At 48.5% G+C, this 20,311-nt stretch overlaps 1 protein-coding gene across 1 annotated transcript in view; it reads left to right on the forward strand.

Moving 5' to 3' along the window:
- LOC136626664 (pregnancy zone protein-like) overlaps positions 1-20,311 on the forward strand; it is a 184,070-nt gene that overhangs the window by 134,928 nt on the left and 28,831 nt on the right. Inside the window, exons 15-17 of the mRNA XM_066601682.1 lie at positions 15,594-15,677; positions 17,242-17,415; positions 20,017-20,089. Coding sequence (XP_066457779.1) covers positions 15,594-15,677; positions 17,242-17,415; positions 20,017-20,089 — 331 coding nt within the window. The remainder of the gene's footprint in view (positions 1-15,593; positions 15,678-17,241; positions 17,416-20,016; positions 20,090-20,311) is intronic.

Below are 20,311 nucleotides of genomic sequence, written 5' to 3' on the forward strand. Positions count from 1 at the left end.
TGAGCTGCGTGAACAACATTGCTAAATCAGACGCACCCAGCTACGCTTTACTGCTGGCTTCGCCATTTGCTTTCCTTAATTGGGAAAAAAATACCTGCTCTCCAAGAGTTATAATAACTCTGCTACCCTCACGTTCTGTGACACATAAGCAGGGACACAGCACAGTTATTAAACTTCTCATGTTCATTGAATATACGCAGTGCTGCCTTTTGGTGGAAAAAAACTGAAAACAAATCTATTTGTCCAGCCTCTGTCCGTCCTAAGGGCGGTGGACACGTGTGAGCTGCGTGAACAACATTGCTAAATCAGACGCACCCAGCTACGCTTTACTGCTGGCTTCGCCATTTGCTTTCCTTAATTGGGAAAAAAATACCTGCTCTCCAAGAGTTATAATAACTCTGCTACCCTCACGTTCTGTGACACATAAGCAGGGACACAGCACAGTTATTAAACTTCTCATGTTCATTGAATATACGCAGTGCTGCCTTTTGGTGGAAAAAAACTGAAAACAAATCTATTTGTCCAGCCTCTGTCCGTCCTAAGGGCGGTGGACACGTGTGAGCTGCGTGAACAACATTGCTAAATCAGACGCACCCAGCTACGCTTTACTGCTGGCTTCGCCATTTGCTTTCCTTAATTGGGAAAAAAATACCTGCTCTCCAAGAGTTATAATAACTCTGCTACCCTCACGTTCTGTGACACATAAGCAGGGACACAGCACAGTTATTAAACTTCTCATGTTCATTGAATATACGCAGTGCTGCCTTTTGGTGGAAAAAAACTGAAAACAAATCTATTTGTCCAGCCTCTGTCCATCCTAAGGGCGGTGGACACGTGTGAGCTGCGTGAACAACATTGCTAAATCAGACGCACCCAGCTACGCTTTACTGCTGGCTTCGCCATTTGCTTTCCTTAATTGGGAAAAAAATACCTGCTCTCCAAGAGTTATAATAACTCTGCTACCTTCACGTTCTGTGACACATTAGCAGGGACACAGCACAGTTATTAAACTTAGATAATTCATTCACTAGAGGCAGTGGGGCCTTTCGTTTTCCAAAAAGGGCAAAAATTATATTTGGCCTGCAGTCTTGCGCCAATTTATTTCCTGCCTGTGAAATCAAATCACTGGTAATACAGCATGCTGAGGGGTAGGGGTAGGCCTAGAGGACGTGGACGCGGCCGAGGACGCGGAGGGCCAAGTCAGGGTGTGGGCACAGCCCGAGCTCCTGATCCCGGTGTGTCGCAGCCGACTGCTGCGCGATTAGGAGAGAGGCACGTTTCTGGCGTCCCCACATTCATCGCCCAATTAATGGGTCCACGCGGGAGACGGTTATTAGAAAATGAGCAGTGTGAGCAGGTCCTGTCCTGGATGGCAGAAAGTGCTTCGAGCAACCTATCGTCTACCCGCAGTTCTGCGCCGTCCACTGCTGCCAATCCGAATCCTCTGTCTGCTGCTCCTCCTTCCTCCCAGCCTCCTCACTCCACTACAATAACACCTGCTCAGGAGCGGGAACACTCCCAGGAACTGTTCTCGGGCCCCTGCTTAGATTGGGCAGCAGCGGTTCCTCTCCCACCAGAGGAGTTTATCGTCACTGATGCCCAACCATTCGAAAGTTCCCAGGGTCCGGGGGAAGAGGCTGGGGACTTCCGCCAACTGTCTCAACAACTTTCTGTGGGTGAGGAGGACGATGACGATCAGACACAGTTGTCTTGCAGTGAGGTAGTAGTAAGAGCAGTAAGTCCGAGGGAGCAGCGCACAGAGGATTCGGAGGAAGAGCAGCAGGACGATGAGGTGACTGACCCCACCTGGTGTGCAACGCTTACTCAGGAGGACAGGTCTTCAGAGGGGGAGTCAAGGGCATCAGCAGGGCAGGTTGCAAGAGGCAGTGCGGTGGCCAGGGGTAGAGGCAGGGCCAGACCGAATAATCCACCAAGTGTTTCCCAAAGCGCCCCCTCGCGCCATGCCACCCTGCAGAGGCCGAGGTGCTCTAAGGTCTGGCAGTTTTTCACAGAGACGCCTGACGACCGACGAACAGTGGTGTGCAACCTTTGTTGCGCAAAGCTCAGCCGGGGAGCCAACACCAACAGCCTCACCACCACCACCATGCGCAGACATATGATGGCCAAGCACCCCACAAGGTGGGACGAAGGCCGTTCAGCGCCTCCGGTTTGCACCCCTGCCTCTCCCCCTGTGCCCCAACCTGCCACTGAGATGCAACCCCCCTCTCAGGACACAGGCACTACCGCCTCATGGCCTGCACCCACACCCTCATCTCCGCTGTCCTCGGCCCCATCCAGCAGTGTAGTTCAGCGCACCGTTCAGCCGTCGCTTGCGCAAGTGTTCGAGCGCAAGCGCAAGTACACCGCCACGCACCCGCACGCTCAAACGTTAACCGTCCACATAGCAAAATTCATCAGCCTTGAGATGCTGCCGTATAGGGTTGTGGAAACGGAGTCCTTCAAAAGTATCATGGAGGCGGCGGCCCCGCGCTACTCAGTTCCCAGTCGCCACTACTTTTCCCGATGTGCCGTCCCAGCCCTGCACGACCACGTCTCCCGCAACATTGTACGCGCCCTCACCAACGCGGTTACTGCCACGGTCCACTTAACTACGGACACGTGGACAAGCACAGGCGGGCAGGGCCACTACATCTCCCTGACGGCACATTGGGTGAATTTAGTGGAGGCTGGGACAGAGTCAGAGCCTGGGACCGCTCACGTCCTACCCACCCCCAGAATTGCGGGCCCCAGCTCGGTGGTGGTATCTGCGGAGGTGTATGCTTCCTCCACTAAAGCACCCTCCTCCTCCTCCTCCTCCTCCTCTGTCTCGCAATCAAGATGTGTTAGCAGCAGCATGTCGCCAGCAGTCGGTGTCGCGCGGTGTGGCAGCACAGCGGTGGGCAAGCGTCAGCAGGCCGTGCTGAAACTACTCAGCTTAGGCGATAAGAGGCACACGGCCCACGAACTGCTGCAGGGTCTGACACAGCAGACCGACCGCTGGCTTGCGCCGCTGAGCCTCCAACCGGGCATGGTCGTGTGTGACAACGGCCGTAACCTGGTGGCGGCTCTGCAGCTCGGCAGCCTCACGCACGTGCCATGCCTGGCTCACGTCTTTAATTTGGTGGTTCAGCGCTTTCTGAAAAGCTACCCACGCTTGTCAGACCTGCTCGTAAAGGCGCGCCGGCTCTGCGCACATTTCCGCAAGTCCCACACGGACGCTGCCACCCTGCGCACCCTGCAACATCACTTTAAGCTGCCAGTGCACCGACTGCTGTGCGACGTGCCCACACGGTGGAACTCTACGCTCCACATGTTGGCCAGGCTCTATGAACAACGTAGAGCTATAGTCGAATACCAACTCCAACATGGGCGGCGCAGTGGGAGTCAGCCTCCTCAATTCCTTTCAGAAGAGTGGGCCTGGTTGGCAGACATCTGCCATGTCCTTGGTAATTTTGAGGAGTCTACCCAGGTGGTGAGCGGCGATGCTACAATCATTAGCGTCACCATTCCTCTGCTATGCATCTTGAGAAATTCCCTGCAAACCATAAAGGCAGCTGCTTTGCGCTCGGAAACGGGGGCGGGGGAAGACAGTATGCCGCTGGATAGTCAGGGCACCCTCCTGTCTATTTCTCAGCGCGTACAGGAGGAGGAGGAGGAGCATGAGGAGGATGAGGAGGAGGGGGAAGAGACAGCTTGGCCCGCTGCTGACGGTACACCGGCTGATTGCCTGTCATCCTTTCAGCGTGTATGGCCTGAGGAGGAGGAGGAGGAGGAGGAGGTGGATCCTGAAAGTGATCTTCCTAGTGAAGACAGCCATGTGTTGCGTACAGGTACCCTGGCACACATGGCTGACTTCATGTTAGGATGCCTTTCTCGTGACCCTCGCGTTGCACGCATTCTGGCCACGACGGATTACTGGGTGTACACACTGCTCGATCCACGGTATAAGGAGAACCTGCCCACTCTGATTCCCGAAGAGGAAAGGGGTTCGAGAGTGTTGCTATACCACAGGACCCTTGCGGACAAGCTGATGGTAAAATTCCCAGCCGACAGCGCTAGTGGCAGAAGGCGCAGTACCGAGGGCAAGGTAGCAGGGGATGTGCGTAGATCGAGCAGCATGTACATCCCAGGCAGTGCAACAGTCTTTAAGGGCCTGGCCAGCTTTATGGCTCCCCACCAAGACTGTGTCACCGCTCCCCAGTCACGGCTGAGTCGGTGGGAGCACTGTAAAAGGATGGTGAGGGAGTACGTAGCGGATCGCACGACCATCCTCGGTGACGCCTCTGCCCCCTACAACTACTGGGTGTCGAAGCTGGACACGTGGCCTGAACTAGCGCTGTATGCCCTGGAGGTGCTTGCTTGTCCTGCGGCTAGCGTCTTGTCGGAGAGGGTGTTTAGTGCGGCTGGGGGAATCATCACAGATAAGCGTAGCCGCTTGTCAACCGACAGTGCCGACAGGCTAACACTCATCAAGATGAACAAAGGCTGGATTTCCCCAGACTTCTGTTCTCCACCAGCGGACAGCAGCGATACGTAAGCAATACGTAGGCTGCACCCGCGGATGGAAGCTACGTTCTCTCTCACCATCCAAAACGGGGACATTTCTGCTTCATCAATCTGTGTCTAATATTCCTCCTCCTCCTCCTCCTGCTCCTCCTCCTGAAACCTCACGTAATCACGCTGAACGGGCAATTTTTCTTAGGGCCACAAGGCTCACTCAAATAATTTTTCAGAACAATTTTTATAAGTTTCAATGCGCTTAAAAGCGTTGGAACTTTAACTTGAACCAATTTTTCGTTACACTGGGCTGCCTCCAGGCCTAGTTACCACTTAAGCCACATTAACCAAAGCGATTCACCTGCCATCTTGGTTGGGCATGGCCAATTTTTACTGAGGTACATTAGTACTGTTGGTACACCAATTTTTTGGGGCCCTCACCTACAGTGTAATCATAGTAATTTCTATGTTCTTCGCCTGCACTCATGGTACAGAAAGGTGTGTGGGGTTGGCCTACAGTTTAGCTACATAAATGTAACTTGTGCCTTGGCTATACTAAGGCTACTGAAATGGAACGAAGACTGCGCTCCCGCTATACTGCTGCTTCAGAATTGTTAATGGGGCCTGTCCTGAGTGCTACTATTGCTTACATGGAACGAAGACTGCGCTCCCGCTATACTGCTGCTTCAGAATTGTTAATGGGGCCTGTCCTGAGTGCTACTATTGCTTACATGGAACGAAGACTGCGCTCCCGCTATACTGCTGCTTCAGAATTGTTAATGGGGCCTGTCCTGAGTGCTACTATTGCTGACATGGAACGGACACGTGGAGAGGACACGTAGTGCCTCAAAAACATCCCCCTCCTCCTCCAACAGGGAAAACATTCTTGGCAAATGCCTTTGCATTGGTTCGTCTGGTGGCAGTCCAAGAATTTCACCTTTACCGACACAACAAGAGAGCCCCCACACCATCCCCCCGCCACGGCCCACTTAATCCTGGCCACATTCCGAAAACCAACAAAATACAACCGTGCTACTAGGTCCGCAGTCACCACCACATTACCACCAACGCGGTTACTGTTAAGGTGCATATAACCACGGACACGTGGAGAGGACACGTAGTGCCTCAAAAACATCCCCCTCCTCCTCCAACAGGGAAAACATTCTTGGCAAATGCCTTTGCATTGGTTCGTCTGGTGGCAGTCCAAGAATTTCACCTTTACCGACACAACAAGAGAGCCCCCACACCATCCCCCCGCCACGGCCCACTTAATCCTGGCCACATTCCGAAAACCAACAAAATACAACCGTGCTACTAGGTCCGCAGTCACCACCACATTACCACCAACGCGGTTACTGTTAAGGTGCATATTACCAGTCTGACTGGGGCATGCAGACACCTTGACAGAATGAATAGTGTGTGGCACATAGCTTCCCCATTGCTATGCCCACGTGTGCAGCTCCTGATGGCGGTGGCACAGGATTCTATTTCTCATTGCTTCTGTACAGCATTGTGGGCTATCGCCCCGCCCCTATTAAAGAGGGTCGCTGCCTAGCCGTGCCAACCCTCTGCAGTGTGTGCCTGCGGTTCCTCCTCATGGCAGACGCACTTCTAAATAGACATGAGTGTGGCGTGGCATGAGGGCAGCTGAAGGCTGCGCAGGGACACTTTGGTGTGCACTGTGGGGGGGAGGGGGGGCGGTTGGGCAGCATGTAACCCAGGAGAAGTGGCAGTGGAGTGTCATCCAGGCAGTGATTGTGCTTTGTTGTAGCTAGTGTGGTGCTTAGCAAAGGTATGCCATGCTAATGAGGGCTTTTCAGAAGTAAAAGTTGTTGGGAGGGGGGGGGGGGGCCCACTCTTGCCGGTATTGTGGCTTAATAGTGGGACCTGTGAACTTGAGATGCAGCCCAACATGTAGCCCCTCGCCTGCCCTATCCGTTGCTGTGTCGTTCCCATCACTTTGTTGAATTGCCCAGATTTTCACACATGAAAACCTTAGCGAGCATCGGCGAAATACAAAAATGCTCTGGTCGCCCATTGACTTCAATGGGGTTCGTTGTTCGAAACGAACCCTCGAGCATCGCGGGAAGTTCGTTCCGAATAACGAACACCCGAACATTTTGGTGTTCGCTCATCTCTATTGTTGACGTTTTAAACATATCGTCATACCTATTAATTGTGATGGTGCTTGTCTGTTCGAGCAAAATCCTTTACTTTGTATGATACTCAAGTCATGGCCAGAGAGGCACATGAGGAGATATTGGAGCACGTGGTGAATTACTGGGATGATTTCGACATTTTATCTCATGATAGTGATGGAAATAATTATAACAGTTTTGCTGACTATTTTGCTGATATGTCTCAATCTTATGGTGGTTTGCGTGAATTAGTAGTAGCCGGTAAAATATTCAGGTCAGTGTTTGAAGTCTATCACAATGGAGAGTTGTATGAAAAGTTCGGAGTTAAAGTGAATCTGGTAGACTGCTTTTTATTTCTTCACAAGATCTTTCTAATGTTTACTTGCCTTATAAAGCTGTGTCGAACACACTCCCAATTCTTCCGCTTGAAAGTACTTCTAATTCTGGCAGAACTGCTGAAAAAAACGCCTAGCTAGATTTACTGATGTGATCAGAAGAAGACAAGTCCACAAAGCCGCTACTACGTGCACAGAAAGAAATATGGAAGTTCACTGTGCTGCAATGATAGCTTACTGACAAACGAATCCACAGGTTCATAGAGCCTCAGCAGCTAAATACCAAAAAAAAAAATAAACCCAAGCTTCATAGAGCTGTTGCAGCTAATTATCAACAGAATAGCCCAGAGGTTCATAGAGCTGCAGTAGCTAAATACCAAGAAAATAAAACCCAAGGTCAATAAAACATCATCAGATAAATATCAAGTGAATAACCCCAAAGTTCACAGAGCAGCTGTTAACAGATATGACAGAAATAATCCAAGAGGATAATCAGAAAGGTTATCGTTTCCATAGAAGGTTAAAGCTTTGTCTGGAATGTTGAACGATTCTGACATGGATTATGAATCCGATAAAACTGTTGCTCTGGGAATTATAACATAAATTTATATATTGTAATGCCCTTAAGTGGAAAGAAGAGACTCCTGGTATGTTTTTCAGCAGTGGTAAGGTGCAAATTCTGACTTTTGAGCCTTTGCCTGAGCCGCTCTATAGCTTAATTATGGATCTTCATCCAGAGCACATACATAGTATGGACTGTATTAGAAAGTACAATAGCTACTTTCAAATGACATCCTTTGAAGCCAAGCAAATTGTAGAAAATAGTTTTATGCCCACTTTCAAAGTGCAAGAACAGGTGTACCACTTAGTTGGTAGTCTGCTACCTTTGCCCCAACAAAAACCTCAATTTCTACAGATTTATTTTGTTGTTGAAGATTAACGAGAATCAAGCTTGAGATGCAGCAATTTACCTGGGGTAAAACACAATTTGGTTAAACAGTTGCACGTGACGCTGCACAATAAGAACCCGCACATAAAAGGACTTAAAAACTACTCTAGAGAAAATGCCTCAAAATTGTGAAATGTTTGAAGTTGTTATCCATTCCAATAGAAAACCAGTAGAGATGAGCGAACGTGTTCGTCCGAACTTGATATTCGTGCGAATATTAGGGTGTTCGGGATGTTCGTTATTCGTAACGAACACCATGCGGTGTTCGGGTTACTTTCACTTCCTTCCCTGAGACGTTAGCGCGCTTTTCTGGCCAATTGAAAGACAGGGAAGGCATTACAACTTCCCCCTGTGTTGTTCCAGCCCTATACCACCCCCCTGCTGTGAGTGGCTGGCGAGATCAGGTGTCCGCCTAATATAAAAGTCGGCCCCTCCCGCGGCTCGCCTCAGATGCCTTGTGAGTTAGATGAGGGACAGTGCTGTTTGTACCGGAGCTGCTGTAGGGAGAGAATTGGTAGTTAGTGTAGGCTTCAAGACCCCCGAAGGTCCTTATTAGGGCCACTGATAGCTGTGTGTTGGCTGCTGTTAGCAGTGGCAATTTTTTTTTTCTCAAAATCGCCTCTGCAGAGCGTTGCACCCGGCATTAGGAACAGAAGTGTTGCATAGGCAGGGAGAGTGTTAGGAGTGAGTGTAGCCTTCAAGAACCTCAACGGTCCTTTCTAGGGCCATATTTAACCGTGTGCAGTACTGTGCTGGCTGCTGTTAGCTGTGCTGCATATTTTTTTTCTTCTCAAAATCGCCTCTGCAGAGCATTGCACCCTCCATTGATACTGCAGGGAAAGAATTGTGTAGGCAGGGCCACAACACAGTTATTATTCATTGAATATACGCAGTGCGGCCTTTTGCTTGTAAAACAAGTGAAAAAAATTCTATTTGACCTGCCTCTGTCCGTCCTAAGGGCTGTGTGTACGTGTCGGCTGCGTGTGCAACGTTTAAAAATCAGACGCACCCAGCTACGTTTTACTGCTGGCTTCGCCATTTGCTTTCCTTAATTGGGAAAAAAAATACCTGCTCTGCCAGAGTTATAATAACTCTGCTACCCTCAAGTTCTGTGCCACATTAGCAGGGCCACAGCACAGTTATTAAACTTCTCATGTTCATTGAATATACGCAGTGCTGCCTTTTGGTGGAAAAAAATTCTATTTGTCCTGCCTCTGTCCGTCCTAAGGGCGGTGGACACGTGTCGGCTGCGTGTGCAACGTTTAAAAATCAGACGCACTCAGCTACGTTTTACTCCTGGCTTCGCCATTTGCTTTCCTTAATTGGGAAAAAAATACCTGCTCTGCCAGAGTTATAATAACTCTGCTACCCTCACGTTCTGTGACACATTAGCAGGGCCACAGCACAGTTATTAAACTTAGATTATTCATTCACTAGAGGAAGTGGGGCCTTTCGTTTTCAAAAAAGGGAAAAAATTATATTTGGCCTGCAGTCTTGCGCCAATTTATTTCCTGCCTGTGAAATCAAATCACTGGTAATACAGCATGCTGAGGGGTAGGGGTAGGCCTAGAGGACGTGGACGCGGCCGAGGACGCGGAGGGCCAAGTCAGGGTGTGGGCACAGGCCGAGCTCCTGATCCAGGTGTGTCGCAGCCGACTGCTGCGCGATTAGGAGAGAGGCACGTTTCTGGCGTCCCCACATTCATCGCCCAATTAATGGGTCCACGCGGGAGACGGTTATTAGAAAATGAGCAGTGTGAGCAGGTCCTGTCCTGGATGGCAGAAAGTGCTTCGAGCAACCTATCGTCAACCCGCAGTTCTGCGCCGTCCACTGCTGCAAATCCGAATCCTCTGTCTGCTGCTCCTCCTTCCTCCCAGCCTCCTCACTCCACTACAATGACACCTGCTCAGGAGCGGGAACACTCCCAGGAACTGTTCTCGGGCCCCTGCTTAGATTGGGCAGCAGCGGTTCCTCTCCCACCAGAGGAGTTTATCGTCACTGATGCCCAACCATTCGAAAGTTCCCGGGGTCCGGGGGAAGAGGCTGGGGACTTCTGCCAACTGTCTCAACAATTTTCTGTGGGTGAGGAGGACGATGACGATCAGACACAGTTGTCTTGCAGTGAGGTAGTAGTAAGGGCAGTAAGTCCAAGGGAGCAGCGCACAGAGGATTTGGAGGAAGAGCAGCAGGACGATGAGGTGACTGACCCCACCTGGTGTGCAACGCCTACACAGGACAGGTCTTCAGAGGGGGAGGCACGGGCAGCAGCAGGGCAGGTTGCAAGAGGCAGTGCGGTGGCCAGAGGTAGAGGCAGGGCCAGACCGAATAATCCACCAACTGTTTCCCAAAGCGCACCCTCGCGTCATGCCACCCTGCAGAGGCCGAGGTGCTCTAAGGTCTGGCAGTTTTTCACAGAACAGTGGTGTGCAACCTTTGTCGCGCAAAGCTCAGCCGGGGAGCCAACACCAACAGCCTCACCACCACCACCATGCGCAGACATATGATGGCCAAGCACCCCGCAAGGTGGGACGAAGGCCGTTCAGCGCCTCCGGTTTGCACCCCTGCCTCTCCCCCTGTGCCCCAACCTGCCACTGAGATGCAACCCCCCTCTCAGGACACAGGCACTACCGCCTCATGGCCTGCACCCACACCCTCATCTCCGCTGTCCTCGGCCCCATCCAGCAGTGTAGTTCAGCGCACCGTCCAGCCGTCGCAACTGTTGGAGCGTAAGTACGCCGCCACGCACCCGCACGCTCAAACGTTAACCGTCCGCATAGCAAAATTCATCAGCCTTGAGATGCTGCCGTATAGGGTTGTGGAAACGGAGTCCTTCAAAAGTATCATGGAGGCGGCGGCCCCGCGCTACTCAGTTCCCAGTCGCCACTACTTTTCCCGATGTGCCGTCCCAGCCCTGCACGACCACGTCTCCCGCAACATTGTACGCGCCCTCACCAACGCGGTTACTGCCACGGTCCACTTAACTACGGACACGTGGACAAGCACAGGCGGGCAGGGCCACTACATCTCCCTGACGGCACATTGGGTGAATTTAGTGGAGGCTGGGACAGAGTCAGAGCCTGGGACCGCTCACGTCCTACCCACCCCCAGAATTGCGGGCCCCAGCTCGGTGGTGGTATCTGCGGAGGTGTATGCTTCCTCCACTAAAGCACCCTCCTCCTCCTCCTCTGTCTCGCAATCAAGATGTGTTAGCAGCAGCATGTCGCCAGCAGTCGGTGTCGCGCGGTGTGGCAGCACAGCGGTGGGCAAGCGTCAGCAGGCCGCGCTGAAACTACTCAGCTTAGGCGATAAGAGGCACACGGCCCACGAACTGCTGCAGGGTCTGACACAGCAGACCGACCGCTGGCTTGCGCCGCTGAGCCTCCAACCGGGCATGGTCGTGTGTGACAACGGCCGTAACCTGGTGGCGGCTCTGCAGCTCGGCAGCCTCACGCACGTGCCATGCCTGGCCCACGTCTTTAATTTGGTGGTTCAGCGCTTTCTGAAAAGCTACCCACGCTTGTCAGACCTGCTCGTAAAGGCGCGCCAGCTCTGCGCACATTTCCGCAAGTCCCACACGGACGCTGCCACCCTGCGCACCCTGCAACATCACTTTAAGCTGCCAGTGCACCGACTGCTGTGCGACGTGCCCACACGGTGGAACTCTACGCTCCACATGTTGGCCAGGCTCTATGAACAGCGTAGAGCTATAGTCGAATACCAACTCCAACATGGGCGGCGCAGTGGGAGTCAGCCTCCTCAATTCCTTTCAGAAGAGTGGGCCTGGTTGGCAGACATCTGCCATGTCCTTGGTAATTTTGAGGAGTCTACCCAGGTGGTGAGCGGCGATGCTACAATCATTAGCGTCACCATTCCTCTGCTATGCATCTTGAGAAATTCCCTGCAAACCATAAAGGCAGCTGCTTTGCGCTCGGAAACGGGGGCGGTGGAAGACAGTATGCCGCTGGATAGTCAGGGCACCCTCCTGTCTATTTCTCAGCGCGTACAGGAGGAGGAGGAGGAGCATGAGGAGGATGAGGAGGAGGGGGAAGAGACAGCTTGGCCCGCTGCTGACGGTACACCGGCTGATTGCCTGTCATCCTTTCAGCGTGTATGGCCTGAGGAGGAGGAGGAGGAGGAGGAGGAGGAGGAGGATCCTGGCAGTGATCTTCCTAGTGAAGACAGCCATGTGTTGCGTACAGGTACCCTGGCACACATGGCTGACTTCATGTTAGGATGCCTTTCTCGTGACCCTCGCGTTGCACGCATTCTGGCCACGACGGATTACTGGGTGTACACACTGCTCGACCCACGCTATAAGGAGAACCTGCCCACTCTCATTCCCAAAGAGGAAAGGGGTTCGAGAGTGTTGCTATACCACAGGACCCTTGCGGACAAGCTGATGGTAAAATTCCCAGCCGACAGCGCTAGTGGCAGAAGGCGCAGTACCGAGGGCAAGGTAGCAGGGGAGGTGCGGAGATCGAGCAGCATGTACATCCCAGGCAGTGCAACAGTCTTTAAGGGCCTGGCCAGCTTTATGGCTCCCCACCAAGACTGTGTCACCGCTCCCCAGTCAAGGCTGAGTCGGCGGGAGCACTGTAAAAGGATGGTGAGGGAGTACGTAGCCGATCGCACGACCATCCTCGGTGACGCCTCTGCCCCCTACAACTACTGGGTGTCGAAGCTGGACACGTGGCCTGAACTAGCGCTGTATGCCCTGGAGGTGCTTGCTTGTCCTGCGGCTAGCGTCTTGTCGGAGAGGGTGTTTAGTGCGGCTGGGGGAATCATCACAGATAAGCGTAGCCGCTTGTCAACCGACAGTGCCGACAGGCTAACACTCATCAAGATGAACAAAGGCTGGATTTCCCCAGACTTCTGTTCTCCACCAGCGGACAGCAGCGATACGTAAGCAATACGTAGGCTGCACCCGCGGATGGAAGCTACGTTCTCTCTCACCATCCAAAACGGGGACATTTCTGCTTCATCAATCTGTGTCTAATATTCCTCCTCCTCCTCCTCCTGCTCCTCCTCCTGAAACCTCACGTAATCACGCTGAACGGGCAATTTTTCTTAGGGCCGCAAGGCTCACTCAAATAATTTTTCTGAACAATTTTTATAAGTTTCAATGCGCTTAAAAGCGTTGGAACTTTAACTTGAACCAATTTTTCGTTACACTGGGCTGCCTCCAGGCCTAGTTACCACTTAAGCCACATTAACCAAAGCGATTCACCTGCCATCTTGGTTGGGCATGGCCAATTGTTACTGAGGTACATTAGTACTGTTGGTACACCAATTTTTTGGGGCCCTCACCTACAGTGTAATCATAGCAATTTGTATGTTCTTCGCCTGCACTCATGGTACAGAAAGGTGTGTGGGGTTGGCCTACACTTTAGCTACATAAATGTAACTTGGGCCTTGGCTATACTAAGGCTACTGAAATGGAACTAAGACTGCGCTCCCACTATACTGCTGCTTCAGAATTGTTACTGGGGCCTGTCTTGAGTGCTACTATTGCTGACATGGAACGAAGACTGCGCTCCCGCTATACTGCTGCTTCGGAATTGTTACTGGGGCCTGTCTTGAGTGCTACTATTGCTGACATGGAACGAAGACTGCGCTCCTCCTATAATGCTGCTAGTGATATGTTAGTGGGGCCTGTCCTAATGCTACGGCTGAAATGTTACGAATTCTGGGCTCTGCCTATACCGCTGCTAATGGTATGTCTCTGGGGTGTGGAAACAGAGGCTTCCCAAAGACATGATGGCGGCGAGGCCATTTCCCACCAACGCGGTTACTGTAAAGGTGCATATAACCACGGACACGTGGAGAGGACACGTAGTGCCTCAAAAACATCCCCCTCCTCCTCCAACAGGGAAAACATTCTTGGCAAATGCCTTTGCATTGGTTCGTCTGGTGGCAGTCCAAGAATTTCACCTTTACCGACACAACAAGAGAGCCCCCACACCATCCCCCCGCCACGGCCCACTTAATCCTGGCCGCATTCAGAAAACCAACAAAATACAACCGTGCTACTAGGTCCGCAGTCACCACCACATTACCACCAACGAGGTTACTGTTAAGGTGCATATTACCAGTCTGACTGGGGCATGCAGAGACACCTTGACAGAATGAATAGTGTGTGGCACATAGGTTCCCCATTGCTATGCCCACGTGTGCAGCTCCTGATGGCGGTGGCACAGGATTATATTTCTCATTGCTTCTGTACAGCATTGTGGGCTATCGCCCCGCCCCTTTTAAAGAGGGTCGCTGCCTAGCCGTGCCAACCCTCTGCAGTGTGTGCCTGCGGTTCCTCCTCATGGCAGACGCACTTCTAAATAGACATGAGGGTGGTGTGGCATGAGGGCAGCTGAAGGCTGCGCAGGGACACTTTGGTGTGCGCTGTGGGGGGGAGGGGGGGGGGCGGTTGGTCAGCACGTAACCCAGGAGAAGTGGCAGCGGAGTGTCATCCAGGCAGTGATTGTGCTTTGTTGTAGCTAGTGTGGTGCTTAGCAAAGGTATGCCATGCTAATGAGGGCTTTTCAGAAGTAAAAGTTGTTGGGAGGGGGGGGGGCCCACTCTTGCCGGTATTGTGGCTTAATAGTGGGACCTGTGAACTTGAGATGCAGCCCAACATGTAGCCCCTCGCCTGCCCTATCCGTTTCTGTGTCATTCCCATCACTTTCTTGAATTGCCCAGATTTTCACACATGAAAACCTTAGCGAGCATCGGCGAAATACAAAAATGCTCTGGTCGCCCATTGACTTCAATGGGGTTCGTTGTTCGAAACGAACCCTCGAACATCGCGGGAAGTTCGTTTCGAATAACGAACACCCGAACATTTTGGTGTTCGCTCATCTCTAAAAACCAGCCAATGCTCATAGCGAATGCTTTAATGCACCTACAAAAATCATAGTGGCTCTAGTCATAGTTGGACAGCAGTTTGAAATACGGAATATTGTGTTACAAAGCCATGATAACAGGTTGCAGGGTATCAGTGGGTTGCATCGTTCATACAATGGGTTCTAGTTTCCACTGCTTTTCTGTTATGGTGAAACTGGTTATTCTATTGATATTCCTCGGTGTGAACCTAAAACAAAGTTACTCCTTAAAAAACAGTATCTGCATACAATTTTTATTCCTACCACATCATGACCAGAGAAATTGATACTAACTGTTTGCTGTACTATCTCTTTTCAGTCAATATTTAGTTTATATGTATGTAAAAATAGAGACCAAGCGATTACATTATATTAAAAACAACCTATCATAACTCAGAGCAGACAGCTATATACATCTTAAAGATGTTATAGGGAGGCAGGATACAGATGCCGCTCAGCTTGGGCAAATGGTGGTGCTCCCATCCTCATTTACTGGCTCTCCTCGTTATATGTATGAGAAAACACAAGATGCCATGACGTTTGTCTGTTATTACAGTCATCCTGACTTTGTCATCACATGGATGAAGTCGTGGGTAAAAGCTAGTTTTTTATAAAAAAAATCTTACAATAATTATCCACCTATGAAATCAGCATCTTGCACACGTGCTTTATACATGCTATATCTAATAAGCCTTAATAATTATAAATTGTGAGGTTTTACTTTTGCTTCTCTTACTGAAAAAATCAGTTTTGTGATCCTCTAACTTCTCTCTATTTTCTTATACTTGTCACCTGCTAGCAAGTGAAGAGGAAACTCATATTACCTTGACTCTCCCAGACAGACTAGTACCCGGCTCTGAACGTGCGCACATCATCATTCACGGTGAGTAATCTTCTGTGATAAATATCTTAGGTCGTATTCATATGACCAGTATGCATCATTATACCACAAAAATAGGTTTGAAATAGTAGTAGGCAAAAAAGAAGTCAGCAGGCAAAAGCCCCAATAAAAAGAATTACATTGTATTAAATAGAATTATATTAAAATATCACGTAACAGAAAAGATGAGCTGCCAAACAAAAAGAAATAATTAGAGATGAGCGAGCACGCTCAGTTAAGGCAGTTACTCGAGTAACTGCTTACTAGTCCGAGCAGATTCGGGGGGCGGGGAGGCAGTGGGGAGGAGGGGGGGGGGGTAGCGGGGGAGAGAGTGAGATCTCTCCCACCCGCTACCCCCAGCTCACCCCCTGCCGCCCCCCCCCCCCCCCCCCCCGAATCTGCTCGGACCAGTAAGCAGTTACTCGAGAAGAGCGATGCTTGCTCGAGTAACTGCCTTAACCGAGCGTGGTTGCTCATCTCTAGAAATAATGCATCAAAAAAGAAAGGCATATAGTTTGTCAGGTTAATAGACATATTGGTACACCTTGAGGAAGCTTTGGAGAAACGCACGTCGGGGTGCAGGTCATAAGGTTGGCACTATTGTTATTTTCATGTTCTTATTATTGTCTTGCACCTGTAAATATGCAGTATTTAATATGCTTGTTGTATTACAGTCATCATTGGTAACATGATTGTGACAGCATGGGATATCTTTTGCATAGATATTTCTCTATTAACATGACACACTACCGTGTTTCCCCGAAAATAAGACAGTGTCTTGTATTAATTTTTGTTCAAAAAGGTTTAACTTTTTAACATGTATAGCTGCCTGGACACTATTTAAATTGACTTTTTTTAATTAACTGTTAGCAGGGCTTAATTTTGGAGTAGGGATTATATTTCATGCATCCTCAAAAAGCCTGAAAAATCATTTTGCATCCTCAAAAATTCTGGAAAATCATGCTATGTCTTATTTTCAGGTCATGTCTTATTTTCAGGGAAACAGGGTATATGTCCTCCATTTTTGATGCTTTTTTTTTTTTTTGTTTAGGAACTCATCTCTTCTGTTATGTGATGTTTTAATATAATTCTATTTAATAAAATGTAATTCTTTTTATTGAGGCTTTTGCGTGCTGAACTCTTTTTTGCCTATTCATGATGCAGTTGAGCATTATGTTTACTGTTGTAATATATGCAACTTTGATTTACTGTATCTCTGAAATAATGGTAGGCTATGCTAGTCCAGTAATAAAATGTATACTGTATGGTAAATGGTTCTTAACATAGCAGCCTATGGGTGACAAATGCCTTGACTGTATGCATCAGTAAAACATATACGTCATGAGCTACTGTAAATGACTTATATATTCAATGGATGCCATAGCTAAGCATCCGTTAGTCTCTTTTTACTGTATATGTCAGGAGCTTTTGCCAATGTATATTATAGATGGTGACAAAAAACAAGATATGAACAGAGCCTTACTTAGCAAATTTACATTATAGGGAAATATAATACTACAGTACGTTATGGTTTTCTGTGTAGATGATTTATAATATGTTTTCCTAGGTGATCTCATGACCCATATTGTTATTAACCTGGACAGTCTCGATATACCTGAAGGATATGGAGAATCGAATTTTACAAAATTGTGGAAAAATGCTTACATACTAGGGTATATCGACAGCATACAAGAACCGATACCTAGGAAAAAAGCTGACATAGTAGAAACACTGGTTAAAGGTGAGTGAATGTTAGGATCTAGTGTGGTATTATTGTGAAGCAGATTTCATATACTCGCTATATCAGGTTAGCCTCTTTCTATAGTCCTTATTACAGTATGTAGACATCCTATGAAGGCTTCCCTCACTTGGGTCCCACTGCTATGAGAGAGGGCTGAGAGGTAATAACAGTAAGCTCTCTCACTTAGTCATTCTTGAGACCCTCCATATATAACTTTGATGATTTTCTTAGTGATCAGCTGACACCCACTTTGTGGTTCATTTGTGGAATAACCATGATGTATCGAGTTATGAAGTCTCAGCACAACTATCGAGTGGCAGCTATGCATTATCGTGTGATGTCATGAAATCCTTGTATCATTGCTACATTTTTGTGATGTGCACAGTGTGACAGTAATGCCACTCTGTACCATCTCAGATGTCCCATGCATCACTGTACAGATGGTATAATCCTCACAATGCTGAATATACCAAGGTAGACAATAACATTTGTCTTTACCTTTCATAGTACTTTCTAGACTTTGTACAGGCATCGCATCATGCTAGCACACTACTATACTGCATCTCATGCAGCTTCATATTTGGGTAGGGAAGCCCTATTTTTGTGAATTGATAAACAAAATAATTCTGGCTACATTCCGTCACCACTAGGGGGAGGTAACTACATATGGACTTATACAATTGGTATAGAATTTAATGTCAGCTTTAGTAAGGTGTATGCTGGGAGTTTCCCTTGGTGGTATATAGCTGCTATGACTGTCATGAAATGCAGTTCACTCACAATACTTTATTATCAGTACTTATGTTTTACTAAACTGGTGGCATGTTGTAGTTAGCATTTGTCACAAGACGCATTTACCATAATGCCTTTAGAATAAATCTATGCAGCAATATGTTCATTAAAGTGTACCTACAGTAACCTTTCAAGTGACCTTTCAGAATAAACTAACTTGTGTGTATATGGGGAATACTGCTATTTCTGACTATTATATGACTTGTACCCTGGATTTATCACACTTTTCCCCTCTGCGGGCTACATTTCTAATTCTCAGTTCTCTCAGAGGAACTACTGTTATGTCTTCTATACACTCTATACTGAGGAAAATATAGATACTGCTCTGTGTTTGCAATATGCAGAGAGAAATCATATCATCATGTGGGCACTGTAGAAGCACTGAGCAGTGGAGATATGATTCTAGTAGCTACAACATAGTCAATAATTGCTTACTAATACATATCACTATTAGCTCCAGGCATGTCTGTGTAAAGACCTATTTACACATAATGATCATTCAAAATTCATTCAAACTAACGAATTTTAGCAATAATCGTTGTGTGAATGTGAAAAAATGGTTCTGTCATTAGCGGTTGTTTAAGCTGGCTTTTCAGTCAAGCTTGAAAAACCTTGTTAGTTTGCTGGAAAGTGGATGGGAAGCCTGTGAGCTGGTGGTAATACTTCCTGTTTGAATGCTCTGCACGGGTGCTGACTACCTTAGTGGTGACATCAGCGCTCGTGCAGTCATTCAAAGGACTGTCATCCTATGTAAAAGGGTCTTGAGTAGAGATGAGCAAACCTACCCGGCCACGCCCCTTTTTCGCCCCAGCGCCGCGATTTTTGAGTACTACCGTACTCGGGCGAAAAGATTCGGGGGGGCGCCGTGGGTGAGTGGGGGGTTGCAGCGGGGAGTGGGGGGGAGAGGGAGAGAGAGAGGGCTCCCCCCTGTTTCCCGCTGCCACCCCCCGCTCCGCCACGCCTCCCCCCGCCCCCGGCACCCCCCGAATCTTTTCACCCGAGTACGGAAGTACTCGAAAATCGCGGTGCTCGATCGAGTAATTACTCTAAACGAGTATATTCGCTCATCTCCAGTCTTGAGTCTTTCTCCAGCAGCTTCTTCCTCACCATTGCCTCTCTATAGACTTTAATCAGCAAAATGAGTCATCACCCTTTTCCACTTCCTGTTCTGTGTCTTGTAATCTTTTTATTAGAGATAGTTAACACATGGCAACAAGTAATGGATAGCAACTTGAAAGGGAAACTCTAGTAGCCAGTACTTTAGAGCAAGCTTTCAACACAACAATGTATTTTAGGTAAATAAAATTGCACTTTTGCTAGTTATCACATAAACACGAGTTGTTAGAAAAGGTTAGTAACCATTTAGGGTACTGAATGATAAAAGTACACAAGAAATATAGTTGCCCTCCTTGTTTGTCAGTCTACAGCATTCTCTACATGATAATAAAACAGTCTAGTAGAAATTCTGTGAGAACACAGGGAGTTAATCTTATGCTGATCTGTTCCATTTCTGGCTGATGGCTGAATGAGGGCGGGGCTTAGCAAAAGACTGAGGTTCAGCGATATTTTTGTTTTACTGTGGACAGGCAGAGGGAGAGGCTCCTGCTGCAGTTGTCTTACAGGGCAGTGAGAAGAAGGAACAGAGGGATATGGATGAGCTCCTAAGGCACAGAAGATTTATTTAAATATTTGTCAGTCTTAATTGCAATATGAGCTTAAATAGGACCAAAGAAAAATAGTAGATTAAGGAACGAAGTGTTGGGATATTCATTTATCTTCTTTAATTACTGTACTCTACAATCTCTTCAGCTTATCAGAAACTGACATTTAGAAGTGATACCGGCTCCCATGGCTTTTTCCCAAGTGATACATCAAGTATGTGGTATGTGCAATAATATACAAGACCAATTTTTTTGTAACACCAGATAGTGAATTCACCCCTATAATGTACAATAACTTTTTAAGGGTTCACTTTGTTCATAGTGGATTGCCATAAATTGGAAAGAAAATTATTTTGTGATTGACAGAGATAAAGTACTTAGAAGGTTTCATGTGTCATACTCTAAAATAGTGGTCTCTAACATATGCCTCTAGAGAGCTATTG

The sequence above is a fragment of the Eleutherodactylus coqui genome, chromosome 4, assembly GCF_035609145.1.
Source record: "Eleutherodactylus coqui strain aEleCoq1 chromosome 4, aEleCoq1.hap1, whole genome shotgun sequence".
Lineage (NCBI taxonomy): Eukaryota > Metazoa > Chordata > Amphibia > Anura > Eleutherodactylidae > Eleutherodactylus > Eleutherodactylus coqui.